Genomic DNA, 27,755 nt, shown 5'->3' on the forward strand with positions numbered 1-27,755 from the left:
TCTGGCAAACTTTCAGCGTGCTTTCTACGTGCAAAGCCAGTCTCAGGAAACAAATATCAGAGCACGGCTACGTATTTAGAGACACTTAACATCACAAAGAGCCGGTATCACAAAGGTTTGTAGCTCATCAAAGATTCGTTTCCATTCCTTCAAATCCACATCTAATATCACATATACAAGCTAGCCACCGCTGTAATATCCCTCTTGATCATCTCCTGACAAGTCTGCATCTTGGTAAACAACTCCGGATCTCCAATAATCCTCGCCGCATTCTTAACCTCTCTACACGTCTCATCCAACCTCGTAATAACCCTCACAATCGTGCCCTCCAGGACATCCGTCAAGTTTGTAATATTCTTGAAACTCATGCCTCGGGCCCACTCATACACGACCTCCATGAGTCCGAATCTCGGACGAGAAACGAAATCGTTGCTGTCGTCCGAGGAGAGGATGACTTGATGATACGTCTGGCGCTCGTTGACCTTCTCCGAGATCTCGATGATGGTTTTCATTCCACGCTCGAGGTTGCCGGTCAGGTTGGGGACCATGTCGGTTTTTTCTTGGAAGACGAAGGCGGAGAGGAGAGCTACAATTTCGGCGGGTTCGTAGGCAGCGAGGACGTTGTCGAGGATGAGTTCTGTGAGGACGAGTTCGTCTGCTGAATGGATCTCGCAGGCTACTTTGCCTTTGAGTTGAACGCGGGAGTTGTCGTCGATGAAGGAGAGGTCTTTGAGGACTTGGATTCGCTGCTCGTAGTCAGGGAGAAGTTGAAGATTTTGGTCGGACATCAGTTGGCGAAGCTGGGAAATGTTCTCTTGGATGAGCCATTGATCGTGGCACATGGCGAACTGTACGCTGTTAACACTAGGATGCTTGACGAGAAAGAGGAGTACTTACATGCTTGACGAATTGTGGACATGACAGACTGGCTGCTTTTTGAGCATTTGTAGCTTGCTCGTTACGTTTAGCAATGAGCTCACGCAGTGCCAAGTCTTTGATTCTTGTCAAGTCCATTTCGTTCCACTCATCCAATTCCCACGACTGGCACAGTCGCCAGAGTTGGTCTCTTGCCCCTTGTTGGCCTTCCGAGCCTCCTTCTCTGCCGAAGACTTCTGGGATAACACCCTTGAGGATACTTTGCGTGACACACTCTATATCAGCGACAGGGATAAAGAGATTCTTCCATGCGATCGCCTTCTTGGTTGACGGCATCTTGGTGAACAACTTTCGGTACTTCGGTAGAAATGGAAGCAGATCAGTGGTGTCTCTTGCATCTCTCCGAGTCCTGATTTCGAGAACATGTACAGTTGGAGCTGATCCAGTAGTAGCGCCTTCCTTAAGTAGAATTCCCGGTGTACGAACGCCATCCTTGTTGTAGATAATGAGTCTCTTGGGAGAAAACATTCTTCTTCCAACAGGCGTGGCGAGCAATCCAAGATGCAAATCCAAAGTGAGCTGCCTATAATTTTCAGCAGCCTGATGACAGGCATCCAGATCTGTATCGCAAATACCACAAGGCTCACGCTTGATCTTTGCTAAATCTGCTTCTGAGACCTTGATAGACTTTTCGTGCTCAGGCAACAATTGCTGAGTGGCATGCTCACTGAAACTCCGCTTGATCATTTCTTCGATCTTCAAAGCCTCTACCCGAAGCAGGTTCAAGATCATATTGTATGTCAATCTGAACTGTGACTGTAGTTTCGAAGGATTTCCGAGAAGCATCTCTTTCAATTCTGCAACAGGAGGTGCTTCACCAACTCCACCAGGAGTGACAATGATGACAGATCCAACAGTATCCAAACCACGTCGACCTGCTCTGCCAGCCATTTGTGTATACTCTCCTGGGTGTAGATCTCGGAAGGAGTGACCATCGTGCTTTCTGTATCCAGAAAAAACCACTGTACGAGTAGGCAAATTTAAGCCCATTGCAAAGGTTTCCGTAGCGAACAAGATCTTGACCAGTGTTTGTGCGAAGAGGATCTCAACAACTTCTTTGACGATAGGAAGCAAGCCACCATGATGAACCGCAATGCCTCGACCAAGCATATCTCGCAGACGGACAATCTGAGGTAGTAGTCGATCTTCGGGCTTAAGTCTAGCAATTGACTTCTCGATGATCATGTGAATGGCGCTCTTCTCGGTTGCAGTGCAGAAATCCTGGTTACTGAGAGCATCTGCGTTCTCTTCGCATCGCTTCTTGGAGAAGACGAAGATACACGCAGGCAGTAGAGTCTCTCTTTTAAGGAATTGCACCAAATGTACCCAAAGGGTCTTATCCTGAGCAGCAGTTGTCCGGCCACCAGATCTGCCTCCTCGGCCCATATGACCAGGAGTATGGCTGGCTCTGGGAGGACCACCGCGACCACGTTGTTGAGCACCTCCACGCTGCTGGCCTCCACCTCGCTGATTCCCACCTCTCTGGTTCCCGCCTCTGCCTCCTCGAGTATTGCCTCCGCCACGACTGTTGGTCTCTGCAGGTGGCAAAGCCTTGGTCTTGTTCCTACCGGACAAAATGTCACTTGCCTCCTTGTAGCCCTTCTCCAGGAACTTCTTGTCTGCATCCACGATCTTATGGATACTCTTATCAGCCCAAAGGTAATGTTCCAATGGAACTGGTCGCTTTGGAGTTGAGATGACATAGATATCCTTCCGCTTCGTTCGTCCTACCCAAGAAGCAAATTCGTAAGTGTTAGGAACAGTAGCTGATAGGAGAATAAGTGTAACATGCTCAGGTAACATGATAATAACTTCTTCCCAAACAACACCTCGTTCTAGATCATTGACATAGTGAACTTCATCGAAAATGACAAATTCCACATCTCGGATCAGATCTGCTCCTCTGTACAACATACTCCGTAAGATCTCAGTTGTCATGATAAGACAGCTAGCTTCAGGAGCAATCTGAACATCTCCAGTAAGAATGCCAACCTCGTCAAAGATCTGTCTGAAATCTCTGAACTTCTGATTGCTCAACGCCTTTATAGGTGATGTGTAGATGGCTTTTGTCATATGCTTCGCAGCAAGAGCAATAGCATATTCTGCAACGACTGTCTTTCCAGCAGAGGTGTGAGCCGCTACAAACACAGAGTCACCATTCTCGAGATGGTACACGGCTTCTTTTTGAAACGTATCCAACTCAAAAGGCCACTCTCTCGCCATATCCGGGACCAACTCTCTGAAATTCGTAATCTCTCTCTTGACGTCCACCATATGTGCCCATTCTCGACCACCTCTCTTCGCGCTCGAAGCAGCCAGCACACCATGTGGTTCGAGAGCAGGGAACTCGACCGGTAACAAAGAATCGATATCATCCTCTCCGTCTTCTTCCGAAGCATCACCAGAATCTGCCGTGCCATTAAGACCCTCTTTCGCTCCTTCATCATCCAATTCCTGCACCGGCTCTTCTTCCAGTACATTCTCCACTTCCTCTGCCTCCTTCACCTCAACCTCATCCCTCTTAATCTTCTTAAACTCCCCACCCCTCTCAAACCCAGGCGGAATCTCCAACAACCCGCCCTCACCACTAAAATTGATCACCCTCTCAAGTTTACTCTTGCTGCCCTCAGCTTGAATAGCACTCTCGTTCCTCACAATCTGATCTTCTAACGCAGCAGCCGCTTCCACGCCCTCTAATCCACCCGGCGCAAAGGGGAAGAACCCCGCGGCTCCTCGCACGAGATCGGCTCTATTGGCAGGCTTGCGGAGGAACGACGTGCTGTTCTTGGCTGTTGCGCTGTTGGCGGGTACAGTGACTTCCTTATACCCCGTTACACGGCCAGAGAGTCCTTCGCGCGTGAAGCGGGTTATGGTTCTTGTTTGTGTGGGAGCGATTTTGTAGAGGGAGGAATAGTCTGTGGGAGTATCCCAGCGTCTGAGTAGCGCATTCTGTTAGTCTTGCTACAGGATGCGAAGAGGAGAGGTACGTACTGCTGAAGTTTGTTGAGCCATTCTGTAGAGAAGGAGGTTGAGGGCGTGAGGTATTTCTGCTCGAGAGAGGCTTTGAGGGCGTCTGGGGATTGCTTTATTCGTTTCCGAGGACGGGTCGAGTCGAGAATGGAGTCAATCCAGTCGTCTGGTAAGGAGTCACTATTACTGGCAGAGATATGTACTCTCTCTAGAGCATCAACTAGAGAGTCTGCCATCGGAATTTGTGGTGCGCCAGAGGAGGCAGATTCGTGGTTATTGACACGAAGTAAACTAATTATTTTGTAGAGCGTCATGGAAATACGCGAGGCTCTTGCGAGGCTGAAAAGCTCAACTACCCCGCCATCAACAAGATTCACATTGTCCGAAAAGATTCAAGTCATCATATGTTCATTTGACTACTCAACATAGCCCACGTAAGGCTTCAGCATCCAATTACGCCATTTGATGCATGTTCCAAGCAAAAAAGACACCAAACACCAGATTCCCTGTAGGCCTCCCCATCACCACATATCCATTTCAGCCATAGCCGCCTCTTCATCGTCATCAATAGCAGTCTCAACTTCTGCTACCTTACTAGCAGCTAGAGCAGGTTGTGCATTCCCCGACGTAGCTTGTAGCATCTCTTCCTCAGCCAACAACGTATCTAGATCATCCTCCAGAGGCTCATCCTCAGTCACAGTTTTAGCATTACCAAATATACTTGTCCCAGCCCCACCAAACAGAGAACCAGGTTGTGTTTGTGTTCTAGCAGCTTTCGGCGTAGCATCATAAAGATCATCCATCTCCGCATCGACATCTGCATCAGGTTGTGGTGTTCTCGGTCTCTCACTTGCTCTCTTCTCGAATATGGGAGCCAGAGGTACAGTCTTCTCTCGTCCTTCATTTTCTCTTGGTGGTAAGGTGGGTTCATCGAATAAGTCGTCGTTGTCTGGTCTGGGCTTTCCTTCATTGATCCATTCCATTCGCATCATCTGCATTCGTTTCTTGTGGCCCATTTTCTCTACCATTGCTAATGCGTCGAGGAATCTGGCTTTGGGGAAGAGGTCGTCGAGCCATAATTGATAGAAGGAAAGCAGTCTTGCTGTGTCAGAATACTAATTGTGTAAGTAAGAAGTACTTGGCAGAAGTGGATATGGTACATACCTCATGTCCTTTGCCCTTGAATTTAAGGTGATGTTTGGCCTTATTCCGTAGCTTGGGTATGCCAGCTGCTGACAGTAATCTATGAACAATCAGCAAGAATATCCATAACTCTAGGAGATTCTAGCTACCTATCCTCATCCAACTTTACTCGTGGTGCTTGTGGTTTCCTGGTAATCTTGACTTCCTCATCTAGAGCTGCCTTCGAAGCTTTCTCCTTTTCCGCCCTTGCTCTCTCTTTCGCAACATCCGTAACATAATTTTCAGAGAATGGATCATTTTCGTCGGCGTCATAATTGAAGAGATCATCGTCGAACTCGTCCCCTCCAGCAGTCGGTCCCCCAGTTGGCAATGGTCTACTTTCGTAATCCGCCATGCTGAAAATCGTGAATTTTGTAGTCGTGAAACCCCAATCAATCAAGTCCCAGTGATATTTCTTGTAAGAAGTTCAATAGTCGCAAATTCGTCGTTGTCCAAGTTCTTCTGTCACTTTACACGAGAACCGCGTTCCCAGATATCGAGCGAGACGCGATGCGCGATGTCACCCTTGGCAGAATTGGGTCGCCGTATCGAAACACTAGCGCCATTCGGCTCAAGCTCTCCAACAACATCAGAAGATTGACCTCATGCGGACTTGACCAGCAATTGGGCCATCAATCTCCCAGTCAAGATGTCGAACGTCGAACAGCGGCCATACGTGCCAGCGAAGAAGATCAATACTGACTTTCCGGTAAGTTATCTCTCGATCTGCAAGAGAATGAAGCTAATTACCTGCCCTCATCCAGCTCATTGATAGTGATCCGTAAGCTCCCCCAGACAAAAGAGAGATGTCAGAAGACGGCTAGAGAGGGATACGGGACTGATGAGAAGATAGACATTTCAAGCGAGTCATTGGCTATGCCCGAACTTCAGACTACGCTGCCGGAGCAGCAACCGCAACCGCAGGCCCAGGAATCCTCCTCTTGATGGAGAGAATCTCGCCCTCACTTGTCGGAAAAGGAGGTTTCGCACCCATCATGCGCCTAACCGGAGCCATCGGCTTGACAGCTGGATTTCTGATGACTTATCAACGCTCAATACGTTCGTCTCCAGCCCCTCCTTCGATCACTATATACTGATTGGCCGTGGACAGTGCGATTCTACGGCTTCACAGAGAATTCCCGCGAGGTAGAAAAGGATATGAAGGAAATGGTAGCCAAGGTCAAGAAGGGGGAGCCGTTGTATGGCGTGAGCAGCACGACGCCGTATATCCAGGGAGTGGCGAGTCGAAACTCGAGGTATTCGGGGTTGTGGTTGCATGTTATGCCGTGGTTCAACTTTGTGAATCATAATCAGCATGGGGTAGATACGGCGAAGTATTATCAGCAAGCTGAGAGGGAGTTGGAGGCTGAGAAGAGGTGAGATATGGGATAGAGGTAAAGAGTGCTTTGTACATATTGGGAATTAAATTTGTCGATTAAGCATACTTCTTTTCGGTGGTTTGATTTGGGTATCATATCCTCTATCGCTATTGCAGCAATGCAACCTTCTATAAAGCTCCCTATGTCAGCTCGCGCTGCTTATTCGTCTTCTTGGACTTCTTCCCTGAACTCCTCTTCTAAGCTCCAACCCATTCAAGAACCAAGAGCTACTTCTAATACCCCAACTCCACCTACACCTCACTCACTCAACCACCCTCCTTCTCCTCCCGTTTCCCATCACCCAAAGGCTCAACATCCAACCTCAAAACCCTCCCCTCCTTCCCCCTCTTCTCCTCCGGCGCCCTCCCATTCTCCTGAACATAAAACCGCCTCAACAGCACAATAGCCTCCTCCCTCCCCCACCCGCCCGACACCTCAAAATCACCTTCTTCCTTTGCCCTCTCCCCATCCCCCTCATCATCATCCTCATAATCCCACCTCCCGTTCCCGCTCTGGATGTTGAGCACTCCGCCTGTGCCCCCGAATTTCTACCAGGGAATAATTAGCACTGTGAAAAGTGACAGAGAAAGACAACTAGAAAACTCCCAGCTCTCGAGAATCGCCTCCTCCCAAGAACCAAAAAAAAAAAAAACCAACCTCATTCCCAGCCCCAAACCACACCCTCCGCACCCCAACCTGCCTCAGCAAACTCGCACACATAATACACGGCTCAACCGTGACATAAAGCTCACACTCTTTCAACACCTCTATCCCACATCTCCCTCCCTTCTCCCCCTTTTCCCCATTCCCCCCATTCTCCCCATCCCTCCCATCCTCCCCATTCACTGGGGTGCCGAGGATTTCATTCAAAGCAACAAACTCCGCATGCCTCGTCCCGTTAAACGAGGCGTTCGTCTGGTTCCAGCCGCGGGCGATGATAGTAGAGGTAGGGATGTGCACGAAGATGCAGCCTACGGGGGTCTCGGAGGTGTGGAGGGCGTGGGTGGCCTGTTTTTTGTGAGTTGGAGAGAGAGGAGGAGGGGTTGGGGATTGGTGGAAAGAAGAGAGGGAAGGAAGGAGGAGAAAGTACCATGGAGAGAGCTTCGCGCATGAAGGTCGTGTGGGTGGAGATTTCGGATGGGGACATGGCTCTTGCGTGGGCGGGGAGGGAGATTGCGATTGGAGGGTGCGTGGGAAGCGAGGGGGATAGGGGGGTTGGTTGGGGCATTTTTGGTCGCTTGATGGGAGAGTTAGAGAGAGATGGAAGTTTGGGTGTTGTTGGAGAGTGAGTTTGGTGTTAGTGTTGCATGATAGGATGTTAGAGAGGATTTTGAGAGGTTTGGGAAGTTTTAAGAAGTTGGGAAGCTTAGAGAGGTTCTTGTGATTCTCTCTGGTTCGGATTGGGAAGGAAAATGCAGACCTTGGGATACCTATTCCAAGGTTGAGAGGTCTATACACGTGATATATTTTGTGACTCAATCGTTAAGTCTAAGTAAGTGTACCTATCCTGAGATACCTAGGGAGTACTGAATTCACAAGAGTACTTCTTATATTCTATACTCACTTTACGAAAAGATACATGAAGCCATTACCAGCTTCTCCTCCTGCCCTCTTTCCCCCAGACACCCACGTGACACATATATTCTCTCACCCACCTGCTAATTTCCCCATGCACAACCTCCCTTCTCCTGCCCTTCCATCATGCACCCCGCACTCCTAATCAATGAATTAATGTCTCCATCTCCTCCTTCCCTTCCCTTCCTCCCATGCATCAATATAAAAATTCTCCTTCCCTCATGATCTCTCCCACAATATGGAAAAATACAAATTCATGTGCGCCACCATCTCTCGGCAACCCGCACAGAGCCCTTTCTCGTTTCCAGAATCGAAGCTTTGAAACTTCCGTGTGTCAGGGGGAAGAAACAGAGAGGTGCCCCTGCAGAGTCTGTGTGGTACGGAGTCAAGTGCGCAATACGCTAGGCTCGAGTAAGGAGGAGGATTAGGGTAAGGGATGGAGATGATCCGAACTTGATGATCGGTTTGAAAATGATGGAAAGAGGAAAAAGAACATGCTTACTGTGCCATACCTATCTGACGAGAGACGGCCGCCGAGCGAACAAAGAATGATGATTTGAAACAGAATGCGAATGAAAAGAAACGAGGCAAAGCTGATATGCTCTGCAGTCATCACAATTGCATTGGTCTAGACAGAATATCCAATAGGGAAGGACGGCGAAGCTTGCTCAGCCTTCACCACGATGCACATTTCTTCAGCGCTTCTGCAGCAGCACTTTCTCTTTTCGTATCAATTATTGCGGCGACGGGCCCAAAGATACCGATGCATTGCATGTGGCACTGGTACACGAGGGAGGGCGTGAGGGCGAGACGGGCCGCCGTCAATCTAATTAAATTGATTTTCTTTTCTGATTCCGGCTTAAAGGGAAAGGGGTCCAGATTAGGGTTCTTCGGAACACTGCCAATATCGAAAGGTAAATTTCTTTTTGTCTCGATGAGATGGGATGAGTTTGAACTGAATCAGTTGATAATACAGAGATTTATGCGAGGCAGAGTATTGTTACTCAATTTCGTGCACGCATGGACTGATGGTTGAGGCGATCCTCGTACAGGCTTCGTTTTGAGTGTTACACGAGGAGTTGACTTTCTTGGGACGGACGGAGGCCGCGACTAATGTGATGTGATGCCGTGGGCGAAACAATGCTCTGATTTGCTTGTGCGGCCGTCTCGTTGTTGATATGTTTCCGTGCGCAGATCTGAGGTGAGGCGTGAAGAATGTGTGGGCTGCAAGGGGCACGCAAACTATGTGATATTTTTGTTTTTGGAGACATAAAGGGGTAATCGCTGCTTTCTTGACTGCCATGGCTGACTCAGGAGGGCGAGATCCATCTCGTGGTGTGTATTCTTTTTGCCTGGAATGGCGATCAAGACGATCTTGGTCAGAAGATACAGAGGATAGAGAACTTCATTTTATCAAATTGATGAGGTCGTACAGTGTTCTGAATCCAGGCTTCGTTCATATCGAATCTCAGTGATACGCGGGGTTCCGTGGGAAGAATGCTCCATCTTCCGTCCGGACCAGCAGCTCTCTCTCTCGGGTACCAAGGATGGGTCTGGCTGGCTGATCGACGACAGCCGGGACCCCTATTCCTCACAATTGTGGTCTGGTCGTTCGTAAGTGTGTAACAAATCAAGTACCGCGCCACGGTGCACGACTCCGTTGTGAAACAGGCTGGAGTTCGATCAGATTCTGTTGTTCCACGAGTTATGGGGATTCCTTGGGACCGGGCTATCAACCATGCCTTTTTTGGTGAACTGTTGGAGTCTTGACTCTATTGTCGTCGCTCTCCGTGTGGGGCGGATGAATGCATGGAGCGCTGCGGAAGGAAAGGGACTAAGTCCAAGTCGTCAAGCCAAGCGTAACCAGAGACCAGACCCGACCCAGCCAGGGAGTGAGAGACTTACTTCGAAATTACACGGGTATTACGAGGTTCATCGAAGGGAGGAAGGGAGGAAGGAAGGGGAAGGAGGCGAGGGGGGGCTAATAAAAGCCATGGCCCCCATCCCCATTCCGGAAAGGCGCAGTGCAGGGTGGTCAGCTCTCGCCTAAATTGAGACCACTGTGTCCTGAACATAAGAACACATCTTCCCTCCCACCATCCTGCTCCTTCTCGACTCCATAGCATTGATAGCCTCCATCACAGAAAGAAAGCACCGACAACCCACACGCCGCTCGTTGATTGGGTCGACAGCATACTACTGCTGCCTGCCCGGATCACTGAGTCATCCAGCGTACCAAGGCCACTGTGTCCCCTTCGTCATGGCCTAACCTGCAGCTTACAACTACTGAGCGACGGGAGGGACTTGGACACAGGCACAAGCTATCCAGATACACTCAAGCAAGCTACCAACAACAACAACAACCACCACCATTATCACCGGCACAAAATTGTACATTCACTCACAATGGAGTCCACTACTCACATCAAGTTCGAGAACTCCCCTGCGGATAGCCTGGCCGACAGCTTTGTCTCGACGCCAGGTACCGCATACCCACCTCTCTTCGACGATGACATGGAGCCTCTCGATGCCATGACTCCTCAATCATACGACGACGACAACTTCAGAGGCTCGATGGATCCCAGTGTCGCTGGCACCCCTGCGCCCGAGAAGAAGCCAGTCAAGAAGAGGAAATCGTGGGGGCAACAATTACCAGAACCCAAGACTAATCTGCCACCGAGGTACATACTGGATAAACAATTTACTATCGTTGACCAATCAGCTAATCCGCTTTCCAGAAAACGAGCAAAGACTGAAGATGAGAAAGAGCAACGACGAGTAGAGCGAGTTCTCCGAAACCGTCGCGCAGCTCAATCATCAAGGGAACGAAAGCGACAAGAGGTCGAGAAGCTCGAGGCTGAGAAGATGGCCGTCGAGCGGAAAGCCAAGGACCTCGAACTTCGCCTGGCAGATATGGAAGCAAAGAACGCACACCTTCAACGCCAACTGGAACAAATGAAGGGTGGCAACATGAGCGTCTTCGCCTCTTCACCAGCCGCATCATCGCCTATTGCTGAGCTCCGACAATCGAGTCCAGTAACCTTCACAACCACCATATTCGGCCAACAAGAAATTGAAAGCCGACCAATCAGCACACAAGCGTTACCTCAACCAGTCAAGACTGTCAACCCAGCCTCACTATCTCCTGAGATCCGCCCTGTTGCTGAGTCCTCCAACGCCAATTCCTCCGACCTGACACAACATCCTGCCGCGATGTTGTGCGACCTGCAGTGTCAGTCGGAGGAGCCCAGGCCCTGGATGGATTCAGTCTCAGCGGTTATGGGTTTCAGAGTCTTGATCACAACGCTCTTGCTAACTTTGAGCTCGGAGGTTATTTCGACCGTAGCCATACCCCTGACGCAGATCGTCAATTCCTTGAAAACGAACTCCCCGCTATCGCCAACCAATTCAATTCTGAATTTGATAATATGGCTCACTACAACGAAGGCGTCTTTGACAACTTCACCTTCGATGAATACATCAACAACGACGACCAGCCCGCGCCCGAGACTCAGTCTTCGGATCTGCTTGCTGAGACGACTGCTAGCCTGCAGCCCCAACTTGGCGCGTCCTCTTAAGGATGCGACGATGGTGGCAATGCGGCTAGCGTCTGAACAGCAGCTCTCCAACTGTTTCTCCTCTGTGGGTCCTAGTCGTCATGAGTTGGGCAGTTCACCGAGTGTGGAAGCTCTCATGACACTTCTTTGGGCGATACATGTTATCGAGAAGGAACGAGAAAATACTCTTCCTAAGCTGGACGTAGCTATAGATGAGGAACAGGAGGCGGAGTTTGCTTTCAGACCTAGTACAATTAAACGACGAGAGCGAGAGGTTTCCTATGTTAAGCATGGCAGAAGGGGTCCGATGGCGGGCTCTGGACGGAGCAAAAAGTCTCTTGGGGATTGGCGCCCGGCGTTTGATGGTCGTCCTCATGGACGCTGAACCTTAGCGACGGACTGACTTGGGAGGCATGTACACCAGATGTAACTTGTGCCAATACAACTTGCTTTGACCTTTATATTCTCTTTCCCTAGTGACTCGTTCATTTCTTCGCTGTGAAGTTACTTACTTTCCTCAATCCTTGGAACATGCATTTGCTACTTGTCTGTCTGGTACTATTTGTATCATAACAATACTCTCTCATGGTTGAATGCAAAGAATAATTTCGTTTGTTGCAAGTAAGAATTTCCTGGTCGTCCGGTTACAGGTATGTCTTACCAAATGAATGCAATTCTCTTAACAACGCATTTATAAAGGATATTAGACGTTAATCTTTCAGTACCTATGCCTTTTTTCTCACCCATCGTCCAGTTATATACAGCCAAACCTTAATAAGCTTAACAACGCAATGTTCAGAACCATTCGTCTGTACTATACCTCCGTGTCCAAGCCTCGATGGACATGACCGTCAACGGAAGCAAACACCAGGGAAGAGGATGCCACAGACAAACAAGTAGAGGGGATCGACGGGACGCACCCGGCGAGCATAACATCTCATCTCAAATAAGGGGAGTTTATTGTTGTTTGGTAGAGGAGGAGGTGTTCTTTTTATACCTTCTCGTTGGGCGGGCACGATTTACCGGTTCTGACATTGTGGGAAGTGGTGGTAGGATTCACGCATTTGACCTTATGGAGGGAAGGTTCCTTTGATGCGCTGATTTTGATGTGTGGATACTACCGAACAGTCCACAACGTTTCTTATCCTACCCTAAATAAACAAAGACCGTTCCTTTTTATCACGTTTTAATATGTAGCCGGCAGATGTTGCTAGTGAGGACGTCCAGTACCTAGGTACGAGTGGAAGCCCGGTCCATCCATCCAGTTAATTTTTTGACAGTCCCCTTAGAGTGAACAAGGCTCCTCTTTCAAATTGAGTAAGATAAGGATAACTACCACTGAAGACCGGCGGATAAAGGACATTCGTAATGCAGATCTGGCAAGTTGTTCACACCCAACATTGATGACTCGCACAGACCAACTCATATCCTGTGTCCACGATTGGACGAAAATTAAAAAATTTAAAAAAAAACCCATTAATTTGACAAGAAAATCTGTAGAAATGGGGTGTTGAGAAAGACGATTGTGTCTGGCGAGACGTACGGTGGAACTCCATGGTGTGCTTGCCAGAAGACGGGAGGTTCTTTTACCGGACGAGTTAGTATTTCCTTCCTACCCGTCCGGACGAGAGAGTAATATCGTCTAATTGGAGAGTACGTCTTCGTGGGTATAATTGTTTTAACAGCCGATAATTGAAGGGAGTGTTAGAGGGGGGAAATAGAGAGGGCATTAGTGGAGCCTGATAAGTATGTCGGCTTGCATGAGATTTCTAAGAATGGGGTACTTGTTTGTGTATGTATAGAAAGAGAGTGGGTTTTCTTGTACATCTTCAAGCCAGAGGGTCTCTTCTGTCGGGACCTTCGCTTCTGCCATGTCATATCATGTCGTGTGTTTACTCCGGTGTTCTTCGTTCCCTTCTAATCCTTTTCGTCTCTCACCAAGAACTGGAGCAATATTCACGCATTTAAATTTGTAAAAGTACGAAATTGTTCCCAAATAACATGATGAGACGGGAAAGGACTCTACATATGACAACGGCAGGAATTTCACATTTCACTGGACGAGAACGGAAACAATCGTTGTCATTTATTCATTTATTCGTTTAGGTTCGCAGTAATCTACCTGCAACCCAGTATTGTCTGGCTATGCAATCATTTGTCCATCCATCCATGCAATGCATTTTTTCAAGAAGAAGAAGAAGAATTCTTTTCCCAACCACGCAATGAATGCAAACAATCAATCGCGAAAGAGAGAGCAGAAAATCAACGCAGTGTATGCACAATCCTCTAATCTTCTCTCAAATCACCATACTCCCAGAGACCGCGTCGACCTTGAATGGCTTCTTCTTGCTTCTCGTTCAGACCCTTCAGAATATCAGACATGCCCAGCTCCCACTTCTGCAGCTTGCGAGGAACCATAGCATGGCCTCCAGCAATGATCTCTGCGTTGATGGTCTCGGCTGCGCTTGCCTCGCCCAAGGTGATGAACAGGGTTCCGTCTGATCCAGTGTAGTCGACGTTTGCAACCAGTTCCTTGCCAGCAGTAATCTCTTGGACGAAGTTGATTGCATCATCCAGATAGTCCTTGTTGGTTGGGAATTGAATGAGGGACAGAGCTGCATCGACGGCTTGGGGACGAAGGCTGGTGTGGGCGAATTCGGGTTGAGTAAGAGGACGGAGGCGAGACCATGCGATCTTCTCACTGTTACCGAAGTCGATGTAAACGATTTCGGCTTCCTTGGCAGTGCGGTCGTTGGCACGGATTCGAGCACGGTACCATTCTCCATCCTCGCTGAACTTAGCAGCAACGTACTCGCCTGTCTTGGGAGGACCCTCGAAGCCTTTGTTGTTGGCTGGGTTCAAGTGGAAAGACCTGAACTTTGCCATCATGGTCTCAAGAGCAGAGGTACCAGTGCCGACTTGTTGAATCTTTAGCTTTCCGGACTCATCCATGTGTGTAACAACAACTTGTCGGTAATCCTTTGCACGTGGGACAGCAGCATCTCCATTTGTACCATTAGTAGGCTTCTCAGTCTCGGGATTTCCGTCGTGAGATGGATCCCAAGCTGTCCACATGCCCTTTCGGCTGGCCTTGGCTCGTTGCTCGGCTGCAAACAACTCGCTCCCAGTACCAGACTGCTCAGCTTGGCTTTGCCAGACAGTTGCAAGGCCTTCCTCTACCAGAATCTTGGCAAAAGACTCCTTGTTGATGTAGAGATCTCCAATGAAGCCACCAACTTTATCGATATTGTGAATATCAATCTCAACATCGCGCTGGGTCAGTCTCTTAGTAGCAAGATCATGAGCTTCTTGTCCACCAGGTTCGCTCTTGTCGGTGGGGTTTCTAGCCGACTTTGGTGCTCGAATACCACTGAGGACCAAGGTAATCTTGATGCTCTCGCGAGGAACCAAAACAACAAATCTAGATCCGCCCTTGACAAAATCGACAATTGCTGGGATCTTCTTTTGACGTTGAAGACTGCCTACTTGCAATTTTGCCTTTTGGACTGATTCCGATGCATCGTTGTATTGCTTGGCCTTTGCTGGCTTTCCGGACCACATTCCCTTGCCTTCCTTCTTTGCGACTTCTTCTGCGGCTAACAATTCATCGTAATTTGGGGCGCGGTCGGAATCATCTCGCTTGTGTCGAACAACAGAGCACCAGCCCTCTTGAACCAGTAGGAGGTTGACATTCTTGTCATTCAGAGTGATTGTTGCAACTTCCTTGGCATCATACTGGCCATTTGCCGGACGAGTACCATCAATGCTTAATCGTACTTTCTTTCCAATGACCTTCTTGCGCAAGAATTCCTTTGCATCATCTCTGAAGGGTGCTTCAGCAGCTTCGTTTTGTCGAGGACCACGGATACTGCTAAGATTGATGCGCTTCTCGACTCCGGCTCGATTTTGGACAAAGATGACATCTGCACTGAAGACTTTGGTGACTTGGGCTTCTAAATTGCTGCCTCCAGATGTTGCCTTTGCAACGTGATCCTTGTGGACACCCTTCTTGCCTTCCTGAGCTACCTTCTCGGCTTCCCTGAGTGCGGCCATCCCACTTCCTAGCATGGTTGAATGGAAATCGCTGCATCTTGCCAGACCAGCTTCCAGGATATGCTTCGCGATGGTGCCATGTCTAGGATGCTTTACGGAGGCAATAAGTTGACCTTGTGGACTCAGACCGAGGATCTCCAAGTTTACTTCTCGCTGTAACAATCTGGCTTCGACGAATTTCCTAGCATCGTTACCAAATTCTTCTGCTGGTTGTACTTGTCCATTGGAGGGGTTAACTCGTTCGGTGGTGGGAGCGCGGATACCGGCAACCAAAGTCATGACTGAAATATGTTAGCTACTGAAACTCTCTCCACGAAAGAGATTATCTACCTTGATAATGCTTGGTAGGTGACACCAACAAGCGAACAAGCATACGGTCGCCACTTAAGACACGCTCGACTATCCCACGAACCTCCTTGCCTTTCCATTCGTCCAAGAAGGCCTTAGAATCACCCATGTCATGCTTAACCTCAATACGGCCTCCGCTGGTCTGCCACATGCCAAGATCATCTGCACGAGCCTTTGCTTCGAGGAGGCGCAATTGATCAAGATGTTGCAAGGCTTCCTCGGAGTCTTCCTTTCTACCAGCATCTTCTCTGAGCTTCAACCATCCTTGCTTGACCATTTCCTCAGGTAGACGTCGTCCATCATTAAGATAGACTAGACCATATTCTCGCTTGGTATTGGGTATAGCATAGAGGACGCTGAATTGAACGTTCACTCCTACGACCAACTTGCGCAATGCGTCGCGACATTCGAAAGCCCATTGTTCGTCGCCCTCCTTCTTCAGATGCGGAGATGTACAATATGCCAGAGAGAGGGTTTTCTCAGCGTCCGGATTTGTCTGCGAGCACAGAATAAGACTGTCGCCACTCAGGACCGACTTGACTCTAGCTGCTTGAAGAACCATGTTTCTGTAGTCGGCGGCTGGGACGTTTGGGGCGAACTTCTTTCCTGAAGGAGACGACTCAGATAGAGGAGATGGCTTTCTAGCTGGCTTGGACGTTGGCGCAAGAAACGGTTCGAGCTCTGGCTTTGGAGCTGGAAAAGGCTCAATAAACGGCTTTGGCGCAGGAAATGGCTCGATCGTAGGCTTCGGGGCTGGAAATGGGGCAATCATGTTAGCAGAGATACTTCTACTATTGCTACTCTGTGAAGTCTTCGACGACTCCGTAGAGGACTTGCGGCTAGGACTGCTTTGCTTGGTCGCATAACCGATCTTGTGGGTGTAGACAGGCATGTTGAGTTTGGTTGGTAACCAAGTGTCATGAGCGTAGTCTTGGTTTTGTAAAATTTCCTTGCAATGTTGCGGTTGCGAGTGTGCTTCCGGAGCTTTAGCGTAGCAGTTTTGAAGTACGATTGGCCGGCAGGAAAGCTTCTGCAAAGAATGTGGCGGACGCTGTCGGAAGCCTAAACCATATATGCAGCTTTCAAAGGTCCAGATGAATTGCTGTAGACGTAGGTTTTGGTATTGGCTAGTGGACCGGGGCGAGTAGACAAGGCAGGTACAATTTGCAGCAATTGCTACGAGCAAAAGCAGAATTGAAACGACAAGCTTAACTCCAATAGCCTCTTTTGTAGTCCTAAAGTATTCTGCGCGGTCTTCTTTCGTTTCCATTCTTGGCCACAGGTATTCTTTAGTAGGGTAACGGCATGCGGCCTTTCGTCTGCGGGAGGGGACTTTTCTGGACAGCAATGAGATTGTTTACTCACTTTTTGAATTGGTATTTTCTCAATGGACAGGTCCAAGTGGTCAAATTCTCTTCCAAGTCAAGATTGCAGTCTTCAATGATCGCGGTGGGTATGGGGCAACAAATTGTCAACGTTGAAGACAGATCAACACTTCAAAATTAAGAGCTCGTGTGCACAACTCGACCCCTCCCATAGATCCATGGCGGTGTGTCATGGCGTAGCTGTTTTAGGAAATTTTGCCGACCACGTGCTGATAGTAATGGAGGGGTCGAAGAGCTATTATTATCTTGCTATCTTGAGATCACATCCATGGAGTTGGAACAAAGGCCAGAGGCCGGCCTTGAGTAGAGGACAATAGCGTCTCTTTGATTATATTGCTTGAATTCCATCCACCGTAGATGATCGTGTTAGACACGGCGCTCAGCTTGACACTTCTGGCTGTTTTTGGCTGTCTTGAGAAATGCCGACCTTTGAATTTGTGAAATAGCGTGATTTTAGCAAGTTGAGGATATACTTGTGTCCGTTCTAGATACATGTGTATTATCTGATATGGGGACAAACCCTGCCTTATTTCATGTGGGGATGTGTTGGACATTGTTATGCAAGGAACCTTTACAATACAAGAGTTAGTTCAAGTTTTGTTGAGTTCCAGAAATTCTTTGGTCTCTGAAAATGGGTGTTGAACAAGTTGACTACGGAATCGACCTTTTCCTTTGAACTGATAGAAGTCAAAATTCAAGTAGCAATTTGTGACTTAAAAGTTGCTTTGCACCGAGGTTAAGGATCACAAAGAAGGTATCAATTCATGGCTTCCTAGGAATAGAGTTCGTGTGCATAGTTTTGATTCTGACTAGAGAGCTAAGCCGGCTTACTTTTCATACCCTTCCACATATTTTCTGTGTTAGGAACTTAAGCTGCGATGCCAATAACACCTGAAGGTTGAAGTTAGCAAGAGCTCAAAAGTAAGCAAGGCTAAAGAGCTACTTACCACAAGCAGGTCGAGTACCGGCATTGCCAGTCTTCTTGGACTCCTCATTGCCACCTTGGCCGAGATCATCAGTTCCGGAGTGAACAACAACGGTGCGCTAGATCTCATTAGCCGTAGTCACTCAATATCAGATGAAGAACGTACGCCAATGACGCTCTCAGGGCCAATCAACTTGATGAGCTTGTCTGTAGTGGAACCCTTGCCATTGCCTTGAGCATCGGTCTCGAAATTGCCCAAATCACCAACGTGACGGGTCTCATCCGTGGGAGCACCGTGAGTCTTGCCGTGTGGGTTGACTAGAAACGTTCAGTCCTATCCCGATATGATGTATGATATTTGAGAACTGACAGTGGGGGCCAGCGGATGTGCAGCCGTTGGTGTTGTCACCAAATTGGTGGACGTGCATGCCACGCTTAGCACTTGGGTCGTTGCCCTTGATATCCCAAGTGATGGTGGTGGGGGAGCTCTCAGACTCCTGCTCGAAGGTAACGGTTCCAGAGATCTTCGAGTCTCCTCGGACGGTAGCAACTGCAATAGAAGAGCGACAAGGTCAGCAAGGATCTGGAGAGTGCATCATGCAGCAGAGGACAGTAGAATAACAGGCTGTAGTTGGATAGAATACCAGATAAAATGAGGTTAGATGGTAACCATCCGGGTTGCAATTCGCCCCATGAGGTCGAATCATGCTCATATTGTCTCTAGCGACCCCGCCATCCAGCTTGAATCCCGAGTGGTACGAAGCCAGGAACGGGCCGCAATAAAGAAACATGCACACGCACCTGCTTTGACCATTTTGATTGATTTTGGTTGTTTGTTTGATGATTGATTTCTGAATTGAAGTGTTGTGGAAAGTGGGAAACGAAGGATGGAGTTTGAGAGGGAACAAATGACGAAAGTCCGAAGCGGGGATGTTCGAATCGCGTCGGAAGAGCTTGAGCTTACAAACTCAAACGGCCTGGTGCTGCCGACGGAGGGGCAGCACAAGCTATCACGTGGGAGGCATCTATGTATTCTACGATAGTTCTTTCGATCTCCTGGTCGTTCTCTCCTTGCTATGGACTGTCAAAAGGAATTCTCAGCAGTCTGACAGCTATGAAACGAAACATTCTTCTAATTCGGATACTAGAAGTCCGAGAGCAACTTCCAACATCACGGCATCAAGTTTGAAGCGAATAGCCAAACAGGGATAGGTATTCCGCAGCTTCCGCTCTACATCGCCCATAAGCTGCAGCTTCTCAAGACCTCGCCGACGCCGTGGAAGCATGGGAACCTGATTGAGTACATCAAGAATTGCAACTGTCTTGTCGTGGCTGAACTTGGGACAAGAATCAAACATTTGATTCTGGATTTTGCACCAACATGAAACATCAACTGTTTTTCTCGTACTACATATGTACGGCACACTTTAACCTCTAACTGCCGTACGGCGCAGGACCCATGGTTCACTTCCAGTTCTTCGGAATCGAGAAATCAAGGATACAAGGCAGATAAGGGTCGTCCCAATCCTTCTACTGCGGGTTTCTATTGTTGCTTCTATCTTGTAGATATAGATCTATTTTTCTCTTCACATGTTCTCATGATAGTGCCGTTTCCAAGAAGAAAACCATGACCAGGCGTCCTATCATCTCAATCGTTCGTCTATCCTAGGTCAAAGAATTAAACAGCTGGAAACCCCCCATTAGAGACTTGCCGCCTTCAGCCGATGCTGATGAGAGATACTATCGGACTCATTTGACCAATACACTTTGAGAGAATTCGTCATCGTGCCCAAGCACTGCAGATGCTGAAGAATCAAAGAAGTATAAATATCTTGGGGGCGAGATCGACCGCAGCCGACGCCATTCTGATGTCCAACAGGTCAAAAAAGCATGCCGCTACCTTTAACTTTCTTTAACCGCCTGCGTGGTCAACCAACTCATCAGCCTTATCACTTCTGAAATGTGTCTCTATAACTTTAAATCGAGACCTGGGAAGCAGGCAAGATAAGCAACAAAAGGAATCTAATGCTCTGACACAGCACAGACGTGGAACTCGAATCGATTGTTTCAATACCATTGTTGTCCTGCTTTCACTAGCCACATATTCTCATAGGGCTGTGTGGCGCAGCTCCAACTCCTTCGCGGCTGTCAAACTCCTGATGGACTCTGATCATCCAGGAATCTAGAACGCCCGTTGAGGTGTGAAGGAAACCGTAAACATGTAGAATATGAGTGCAAAGATAACTTCAATTATATGTATTTATCATAGGTTTACTCGTATGCACCTTAGTACTGGCAATAAGCTGTCTTCGAGCATCCCAGCTTATGTAAAGTGATGGCCAATCACAACCGAAAAGCTTGCGACACTTTCGATATGCTCAGCTCTCGAACATTACTGTGCCCGTAATCTTCTGTAAAAAGCATCCCACCTTGGACAAAAGTGGCTGCGAGGTCAAGAGCCCTACAGATCGCCTTACTATCGAGACTCTCCCGCGGGCGTTGAGAGAGTGCAACTTGAATGAGCCCTGGGATCGCGGCTGGAGCCTACGAATGCCGGTGTGTGCTGTCGCAAGCAAAGGACTTTGAAGCCCCGAACGAACGACCAGAGCCTCGTGAATCGCTCATCACGACGAGTTCACCTTGCCAAGCGGATACGCTCCTCGAGAGCATATGGAACAGTGAGCGGATGGGGTCATAGTCCTTGGTCCTCACTTTCAGGTCAGAATCTTCCTGCCCGCGCACGACGCTATCAAATGCGAGACTTCACCTCGAATCTTTGCAAGTGGCCACGAGCCCAAGATCGCAGGTCGCATCGTTAGACCATCGATCTCTGTCGATTTCCTCTCCTCCTCTGCAATAGGGCGTACTGACTCGACTGCGCGCCAATTTGTGCCGCCGCAAATATGTCATTCAGAGCCAACGGTTCTCGCAGATACGGCTCTGTGCCGCCACAGCAATATGGACCACCAGGCACACAGGACTCGAACTACAACCCGGGCTTACATAGGCAGTCGAGTTTCGACAATGGAGATGATGGGGCAGGCTTCGATTCGAATGGCAACAGATATCAGAGCAGTGCTGTGGCTTCCTCAGTGCCAGGACGGACAGCAAATATGCCACAAGAGGAGATGTTCTTGACGAGTCCAGTCTCTCAAAGTCCTCGCTCACCAGGTCAAAGTACATTTGGAAGCTCTGCAATGTCTGGATACCAGCATCAATACCAGCCTTTTCCTGGTGCTCCACAATCCCCAGGTCTGTCGCAGGTGCCATACAATCCTCAGAACTTTGCTCGGACACAATCTCAATCGCAAGCAAACCCGTACCGACCACAACCAGCATACAATCTTGCAAGTCCAACTACTGCATCACACCAACCGTACAATCCGGCATTGTATCAAGCCCCTCAACCGGGCTCGCAACCAGCTCGGCATGGAACGGTCTCTGGTTACAATACGTATCAGACTTCATATAACTCGCCGGCATTGCAGCAAGTCCCAGCTTCTCCTTCCTACTGGCCGAACCAGTCGAATATGCAACAGTATCCCCCGCCGGTGCCTTCTCGACCATATGAACAACCATTGGCTAGCCCGACTTATAACCCTTCGAGTTCGGCTCCTCTTCCTTCTCGGCAACCATTATACAATCCTCCCCCAACGTCCACCGTCCCATATCCCACAAATGGTGATAACTACGGCCAGGGTGCGTATAGGCCTATCGCCACAAGCCAAGACACTTACCCCGACTACGGAAGCTACTCACAACCGCCTGTGTCCCAATCACAGCCAGCATATAGTGAAGATATGAACTCATTCGGCAACAGAACGAAACCATCGTCGAGTCACTCCAACGCTGGATCATCCCTCCCACCACTGTCTCAGCAAGGCTCACCTAGCGGTTCCGGCCTCCAGAGACATCCGACGTTGAGACCATTACCGAGCGCTCCCGTAGATAGCGACACTGGCGATGATGACGATTGGGGTTTACACGAGAACGAGGGTCCCTCTCAAGAACAGCTATTTGCGGATATCGGGGATGCGCTTGGGAGTTCGGCTTCGAGGCGGGGCAGACCACAAGGAATCGATCAACGTAACGGCGACCTTTTGGATAGCGAACTTCAAGATCTACATAGGTATGATTCGAGGGCAACTACAATTGGTGCGGCGAGTGTGGATCGATATGCCTCTAATGCTTCGACTTTGCACAATCGTGAACCGACTTACAACCGCTATGCCGACGATGAAGAGAGCGACCTGGAAGCCGCAGCTGGACTTGAAGCTATGCGCATCGCTGAAGAACAGGATCAGATGGGAGGTGCTTTGAGCTTTGGAACTTATGAGCCTCAGGCTGTACCGTCTCTATCCCAAGAAGAAAGCAGCGACAGTGACTATAAGCATATGGATTTGGGTCTTGTTGGGGGAGGATATGATGCACACATGTCTTATGGAGACGATTTAAGTGGAGTGCATACTGGCCACAGTAGTGAGATGGACGATCAGAGTCGACCTCTACCAACACCACAAGAACTAGGACGCTCTGACAGCTACAGTCGAAACACAACAGCCGCTGGACTGGGAGGAATGACTGACTATTCTATCCCTGGAGTTGGAGATATCCATCCTTTCCCCGCTTTCGAAGCTGCCAGAGTTGATACTTTTGGCACTGGCGGATTACAGAGACCAACTTCTCAATCACACAGACTTAGCTTTGACGAAGGAGACGAGCAAGTTTTGCTTCACCACCGTCTCTCCGACTCTCGACAAAGTGGGAGATCTGGAAGCGATAGCCCGTCTCGTGATGATATGCCCGAGTTGTTCTATCATCCTGGTATGGGAAGTTCGCCTTACAATCGACCACTCCCAGCTGTCCCCCCGTTATCTGAGAACAGGACACCGCAGCTCTTGCCTGCTGGGTCATACAGAGCTGGCCACCAATATACTCACTCATACTCTTCAAGCACTGAAGGTCGTCCTTACTACCCCCCAAGTGGGCCTGATGCATATCCTTCGCAGAGTATGCTCACTCCCGGTGGTCAATATGTTCCAAGATCTTCTTCGTTGTCTAGCCACAGCAGCACACCTCAAACCGTACCCCCGGTCAGATCTAAGACTGACGCTGAAGAGAGGCAAGCGAGGCAGAAAGCGGCTCGCTTGGCTGGTCGACCATTGAGTGGACTTGATGGATACGACATGGGTACCACTCCTCAGTCTTCAATGACCCTTGATCTTCCTGCGTTGCCAGCAGGTAGGCGAAAGAAGTTCTCGCCAACACGGTTGTCGACAACGGACTACGCCAAGTGCCGAGAACCTTGGGCTTTGAGCGGTATCGCTGCTTGGATTCGTGAAATGGCTGGCGGTGAAACTGGTGAAGGAGAATCCGATTTACGACAGAAGACAATCGAGGACGGCCTCGTGGCTCTGTTCACACACAAAGTCCCTACCATGAACACTGCAGATGCCGAGACTTTGAGTCAGAGAGTGGTCAAGTCCATGTTTGATGCCGATATTCTCCTCCCAGAAGAAGAATGGGTCAAATTTGGCGGAGGTGAAATTTCCGGAGTCTTGTGGCAGCTTACTGGCTCTGGGTGCTATGCTCCGAAGGTTCATGAGCAAGAAATCCATGGACGGTGTTATTCACACCACTGCACTCGTACTTTGAAGAAGATCAATCTGCAGACGCACGTTCTTGAGCCATCGAGGAAGTCAGAAGACTGGGTGACTTTCTTCAAGCTCACGAAAGAAAGTCTCGAGGGGACGACTAAGAAAGAGATCGAACGACAAAACAATTTGCACGAAATTGTCATGTCTGAGGATACATACATGGACCAAATTAATGTCTTACGAGTGCTTTACCGCGACGATCTTGCATCATGGCAACCGCCTATCATTGCAAAGAACAAGATCACGAAGTTCATTTCATCCGTTTTCGGCAAGATTGAGGCTATCAAGGAAGTCAACGAGAACTACCTCTTAGCTCAATTGAAGTACAGACAAAAGGAGCAAGGACCATGGATCATTGGATTCAGTGATATCTTCAGAGAATGGATCAGAAAGGCTAGATCTGCATACGTCGAATATGCTGCAGGCTTCCCATACGCCGTGCACCTTGTCCGTAAGGAAGCTGACCGAAATCTGCTCTTCCGACAATTCCTTGATCAAGCCCGAGATAATAAGTTGTCTGGTCGTTTGGATTGGAACACATACCTCAAGGCACCAATTACTCGATTGCAAAGATACACCCTTTTGCTTGGCACTGTTCTAAAGAACATGACACAGGACACCGAAGAGAAGGTTATTCTTGCCACAGCAATCGAAGAAATCAAGGCTGTGACATTGGAATGTGACGCCAAAGTTGACGAGCAGTCCAAGAAGGTAGAGTTGATCGAATTGCAGTCGAAACTTTATCTTCGTCCTGGTATGGAGCGTGTTGAGCTTAACCTCGACCATCTTGGACGCGAGTTGATTTTCAAGGGCGACCTTCAACGTGCTGGAGCAAATCGTTTCACATGGTTGGAGACGCATGCAATCTTATTCGACCACTACCTTGTGCTCGCTAAGACAGTTGCAAAGGCAGATACCGCTGCCGGTAGGAAAAAGGAAGTCTACGATGTTTCAAAGCTAGTAAGTCCACTTTAGCCTTGTTATTGAGGTGTGCTAACATATAATAGCCTATTCCAATGCAACTCCTGGTTCTTGAAAGCACGAACGATGATCCAGTTGTGAAATCATCTGTCAAAGGTCTAGGCGCAGTGACCACTGTTACGAAGACTGCATCAGCTTCAGATTCCAGACTAGCTCGTATGAACACTAATGGTCCAGAACGACAGAACACCTTGGAACACACCCAGTCTAATCAGTCGATACCATCCGTCAACTCGGTCACGAGACTCGCGCAGAGTTCTACAAATGATGGAGATGCTAAGTCAATGTATCCATTCAGGGTCAAGCATCTTGGCAAGACAGAAGTGTATACTCTATACGCCCCCAGCGCTCAGAACAGACAAGATTGGTGTGAGAAGATTCTCGAGGCCAAGACTCGTCATGCTGCCTCATTGTTCGAGCAAAATGCCGAGCCATTCCGGTTACGTGTCATGGCGGACAGTGCGTTTGCATATGATGTTGCAACTGCCTCGTCACAGAGAGCTGTTGTATCAGTGCAAGGTACACCTCTGGACCGTGCAATTAGAGAGATGGAGAAATCGATTGGTGGTGTTCCGCGGCCGGGAGCTGTCTGCAGAGCTCAAGTCAATTGTGCTACAGCGTTCAATTGCTATGGCAAGAGTATGGTAGCTATTGGTACTGATTATGGTGTTTTCACATCGGAAGCATCAAATCCCAGAGGTTGGACAAGAGTAAGTTCAAGTTTCACAAATAATAGAAACCCGACTAACAATTTGCAGTCGATACAAATGAACCGAGTAACACAGATAGCTGTCCTCGAAGAGTTCTCGCTATGTCTGATCATTGCCGACAAAGCTCTGATTGCATACCATCTGGATGTTGTGGTGCCCATCTCGAATTTCCCTGCTCCGCATCATGACACAGCTCGGCGTGCGCCTCAGAAGTTATCAGGCACTCGAGATGTCTCTTTCTTTGCTACCGCCCGTATGAAGGATCGGACATTGGTCTTCTACAAGAAGCGCGAAGGTCTACACTCGACTTTCAAAGTCCTCGAGCCTGTCTTCCAAAAGTCGACAGAGAAGAAATCCCGCCTCTTTGGCAAGAAGTTTGGTGGCACCACTGAATTCTTCCGGGAATTTGACGAGTTCTACATTCCCACCGAATGCTTCACCATCAACCTCTTCCACACCTACATCGCCATCTCAACCCTCAAAGGTTTCGAGCTCATGACCCTTGATAAAAAAGTCCCGATGAGTATACCCGATACCAAGAACCCCCAAATAGGCAACATCGCCGCCAGACTCCAAGGGCAAAAACCCCTTGGCATGTTCCGTCTCTCGGACGCCGAGTTTCTCCTCTGCTACGAAGAATGCGGTGTCTACGTCGACAAGCACGGCGAAGTCTCCCGCTCCGTCATCATGGAGTTCGTGGGTAAAGCCAAGACAGCCGCCATGTACGGCGCCTACCTCGTCCTCTTCGACTCGGATTTTGTCGAAGTCCGAAACGCAGAGAACGGAAGATTAAGACAAGTCATCGCGGGTAGAGACGTGAGGTGTTTGGATTACGGCATCAATCCTCTTGGTGCAGGAGGCATGACTTCTCAGATGACGCCAGGAGGTTTCCCAGGCGGCGCGGAGAGGAGAACGTTGAAATTGGCCATGTCTCATCCGGAGATTGTGGGCAGTCAGATCGTGTTGGAGATGGTGCTTAATGAGGGGCATTCTGAATGAGAGGTCATCGATCAGCTTGATGAGATCAAACCACCACAATTAAGAGGACGACGCTAAGGAAAAGGAGGATGAAGAAGTCCTCGCGTCACGAAGAAAAGGAAGCGTATACACAAATTTCGCAGCACTGTCTATACGAACGAGCGAACGAACGAGCGAGCGAGTGAGGGAGCGGGCAGGCATATGGAATATTAATGAATGGCCAAATCGAAGGGGCAGGGCGTCGGGAGTTGGGGTGTTTTTTTTTTGTGCTTTTTGACGCGTGGTTGATTGGATTATTGTACGACTTATTAGGAATGAAAAACTATCTTTTCTTACAGTGATCTCTATCTTGATATTAAAATTCTGATATACCTAAGGTATCTAAAGTAAGTGCCGGAACTTCCTTCGGGCAAGGGCAGGTAGGAAGTGACGTCACGGTCATGATACTCGTTCCAGCTTCCCCGGATTTCCACATGTACAATATAAGTTGACTTCCTCATCTCTTTTCTTTCCTTCCTTTCTCTATTAAAATCCCCTCTCTTCCTTCATTCATTTCCACAAAATCATCTTCTCTCACCACAGAAATATCTTAAAATGGCACAACCCAACCCAATAAATCAATCCTCATCCCTCTCCTCCACAGGCGGCACAAACGAACCTTTAACCACCGGCTCAACATACAGTACCTCTTCCCTCTCCTCTCCTCTCCTCTCCCAGCTCTCCACCTAACAATATTCCAGACAACCCTTCTCAACCTACCACCTCCACCACCTCCACAACCACCAGCAGCACAGGAACAGGAACAGAATCAACAGGCAGCAAACTCAAAGGCGTCCTAGCCGGCATCCACGGCGCAGGCGAGAAAATCAGAGGCGAGTTTAATAGTGCGGTAGACGAAGGTTTCCATGAACCGGGTGGGGTGGCGAAGAATAGAGCTGTGGCGGATGCGGGGGAGGGCGAGATTGCTACGGGGCAGTTTACTGGGGAGACGAAGAATAGGGAGGGGGTGGTGCCGGGAGCTGATTATGGGAGGAGGTTGTGAGATAAGGGGAGATGGAGGGGAGGGGAAGAGAGAAGGGAAAGGGAGTTATGAGGTAGAGGAGGGAAGATATGGATGAT

The 27,755-nt window shown here is 48.8% G+C and overlaps 10 protein-coding genes across 10 annotated transcripts; 4 read left to right on the plus strand and 6 right to left on the minus strand.

Moving 5' to 3' along the window:
• Window positions 1–122: 122 nt before the first annotated feature.
• LY89DRAFT_690359 (antiviral helicase) lies at window positions 123–4,179 on the minus strand. The gene is made up of 3 exons (XM_018216083.1): window positions 3,928–4,179; window positions 898–3,871; window positions 123–848 (listed from the first exon to the last, which is right to left on the minus strand). The coding sequence occupies exons 1-3, from the start codon at window positions 4,140–4,142 to the stop codon at window positions 168–170; spliced, it is 3,870 nt and encodes a 1,289-aa protein (XP_018063667.1). The 5' UTR covers window positions 4,143–4,179; the 3' UTR covers window positions 123–167.
• Window positions 4,180–4,304: 125 nt separating this feature from the next.
• On the minus strand, window positions 4,305–5,555 carry LY89DRAFT_657627 (Swi3-domain-containing protein). Its single transcript, XM_018212435.1, has 3 exons — window positions 5,199–5,555; window positions 5,071–5,149; window positions 4,305–5,021 (listed from the first exon to the last, which is right to left on the minus strand). Exons 1-3 carry the CDS (start codon window positions 5,441–5,443, stop codon window positions 4,428–4,430), a joined length of 918 nt encoding a protein of 305 aa, XP_018063668.1. The 5' UTR covers window positions 5,444–5,555; the 3' UTR covers window positions 4,305–4,427.
• A 182-nt stretch (window positions 5,556–5,737) lies between these two features.
• On the plus strand, window positions 5,738–6,682 carry LY89DRAFT_628400 (uncharacterized protein; the record flags this gene model as incomplete). Its single annotated transcript, XM_018211182.1, has 4 exons — window positions 5,738–5,797; window positions 5,853–5,869; window positions 5,942–6,147; window positions 6,200–6,682. 4 exons carry the CDS (start codon window positions 5,738–5,740, stop codon window positions 6,466–6,468), a joined length of 552 nt encoding a protein of 183 aa, XP_018063669.1. The 3' UTR covers window positions 6,469–6,682.
• Window positions 6,683–6,733: 51 nt separating this feature from the next.
• Window positions 6,734–7,869, minus strand: LY89DRAFT_657633 (cytidine deaminase-like protein; the record flags this gene model as incomplete). Its single annotated transcript, XM_018212436.1, has 5 exons — window positions 7,558–7,869; window positions 7,314–7,475; window positions 7,125–7,253; window positions 6,966–7,015; window positions 6,734–6,926 (listed from the first exon to the last, which is right to left on the minus strand). The coding sequence occupies exons 1-5, from the start codon at window positions 7,693–7,695 to the stop codon at window positions 6,734–6,736; spliced, it is 672 nt and encodes a 223-aa protein (XP_018063670.1). The 5' UTR covers window positions 7,696–7,869.
• A 1,346-nt stretch (window positions 7,870–9,215) lies between these two features.
• Window positions 9,216–10,308, minus strand: LY89DRAFT_283927 (uncharacterized protein). The gene is made up of 4 exons (XM_018206476.1): window positions 9,948–10,308; window positions 9,785–9,876; window positions 9,476–9,732; window positions 9,216–9,394 (listed from the first exon to the last, which is right to left on the minus strand). The coding sequence occupies exons 1-4, from the start codon at window positions 10,166–10,168 to the stop codon at window positions 9,353–9,355; spliced, it is 612 nt and encodes a 203-aa protein (XP_018063671.1). The 5' UTR covers window positions 10,169–10,308; the 3' UTR covers window positions 9,216–9,352.
• Window positions 10,309–10,448: 140 nt separating this feature from the next.
• LY89DRAFT_598083 (uncharacterized protein) lies at window positions 10,449–11,984 on the plus strand (the record flags this gene model as incomplete). Its single annotated transcript, XM_018210016.1, has 4 exons — window positions 10,449–10,723; window positions 10,781–11,260; window positions 11,389–11,556; window positions 11,579–11,984. The coding sequence occupies 4 exons, from the start codon at window positions 10,449–10,451 to the stop codon at window positions 11,982–11,984; spliced, it is 1,329 nt and encodes a 442-aa protein (XP_018063672.1).
• A 1,901-nt stretch (window positions 11,985–13,885) lies between these two features.
• Window positions 13,886–16,772, minus strand: LY89DRAFT_598179 (uncharacterized protein; the record flags this gene model as incomplete). Its single annotated transcript, XM_018210025.1, has 2 exons — window positions 13,886–15,933; window positions 15,983–16,772. The coding sequence occupies 2 exons, from the start codon at window positions 16,770–16,772 to the stop codon at window positions 13,886–13,888; spliced, it is 2,838 nt and encodes a 945-aa protein (XP_018063673.1).
• Window positions 16,773–18,208: 1,436 nt separating this feature from the next.
• On the minus strand, window positions 18,209–19,194 carry LY89DRAFT_690365 (cupper/zinc superoxide dismutase). Its single transcript, XM_018216084.1, has 5 exons — window positions 19,112–19,194; window positions 18,681–18,860; window positions 18,477–18,628; window positions 18,333–18,429; window positions 18,209–18,276 (listed from the first exon to the last, which is right to left on the minus strand). Exons 1-5 carry the CDS (start codon window positions 19,122–19,124, stop codon window positions 18,254–18,256), a joined length of 465 nt encoding a protein of 154 aa, XP_018063674.1. The 5' UTR covers window positions 19,125–19,194; the 3' UTR covers window positions 18,209–18,253.
• Window positions 19,195–21,213: 2,019 nt separating this feature from the next.
• On the plus strand, window positions 21,214–26,657 carry LY89DRAFT_676123 (rhoGEF protein-like protein; the record flags this gene model as incomplete). Its single annotated transcript, XM_018213558.1, has 3 exons — window positions 21,214–24,927; window positions 24,975–25,658; window positions 25,707–26,657. The coding sequence occupies 3 exons, from the start codon at window positions 21,214–21,216 to the stop codon at window positions 26,655–26,657; spliced, it is 5,349 nt and encodes a 1,782-aa protein (XP_018063675.1).
• A 321-nt stretch (window positions 26,658–26,978) lies between these two features.
• Window positions 26,979–27,678, plus strand: LY89DRAFT_724347 (uncharacterized protein; the record flags this gene model as incomplete). Its single annotated transcript, XM_018218889.1, has 2 exons — window positions 26,979–27,318; window positions 27,377–27,678. Exons 1-2 carry the CDS (start codon window positions 27,231–27,233, stop codon window positions 27,676–27,678), a joined length of 390 nt encoding a protein of 129 aa, XP_018063676.1. The 5' UTR covers window positions 26,979–27,230.
• Window positions 27,679–27,755: the final 77 nt, after the last annotated feature.

This window comes from Mollisia scopiformis (assembly GCF_001500285.1).
Source record: "Mollisia scopiformis unplaced genomic scaffold LY89scaffold_29, whole genome shotgun sequence".
Lineage (NCBI taxonomy): Eukaryota > Fungi > Ascomycota > Leotiomycetes > Helotiales > Mollisiaceae > Mollisia > Mollisia scopiformis.

Excerpts from the sequence above, each read along its gene's own strand:
- LY89DRAFT_657627 (XM_018212435.1), bottom strand. The coding sequence starts at position 5,443 with ATGGCGGATTACGAAAGTAGACCATTGCCAACTGGGGGACCGACTGCT. Across the intron at positions 5,150-5,198 it reads GTAAAGTTGGATGAGGATAG|ATTACTGTCAGCAGCTGGCA; the intron begins GTAGCTAGAATC and ends GATTGTTCATAG. Across the intron at positions 5,022-5,070 it reads TCAAGGGCAAAGGACATGAG|TATTCTGACACAGCAAGACT; the intron begins GTATGTACCATA and ends TTACACAATTAG.
- LY89DRAFT_690359 (XM_018216083.1), bottom strand. The coding sequence starts at position 4,142 with ATGGCAGACTCTCTAGTTGATGCTCTAGAGAGAGTACATATCTCTGCC. Across the intron at positions 3,872-3,927 it reads TGGCTCAACAAACTTCAGCA|ACGCTGGGATACTCCCACAG; the intron begins GTACGTACCTCT and ends TGCGCTACTCAG. Across the intron at positions 849-897 it reads GTCCACAATTCGTCAAGCAT|TTCGCCATGTGCCACGATCA; the intron begins GTAAGTACTCCT and ends AACAGCGTACAG.
- LY89DRAFT_283927 (XM_018206476.1), bottom strand. The coding sequence starts at position 10,168 with ATGCTATGGAGTCGAGAAGGAGCAGGATGGTGGGAGGGAAGATGTGTT. Across the intron at positions 9,877-9,947 it reads AATACCCGTGTAATTTCGAA|TCCCTTTCCTTCCGCAGCGC; the intron begins GTAAGTCTCTCA and ends ACTTGGACTTAG. Across the intron at positions 9,733-9,784 it reads CCAACAGTTCACCAAAAAAG|AATCTGATCGAACTCCAGCC; the intron begins GCATGGTTGATA and ends GTGGAACAACAG.
- LY89DRAFT_690365 (XM_018216084.1), bottom strand. Across the intron at positions 18,629-18,680 it reads CACATCCGCTGGCCCCCACT|TCAACCCACACGGCAAGACT; the intron begins GTCAGTTCTCAA and ends GAACGTTTCTAG. Across the intron at positions 18,277-18,332 it reads CGGTACTCGACCTGCTTGTG|GTGTTATTGGCATCGCAGCT; the intron begins GTAAGTAGCTCT and ends TTCAACCTTCAG.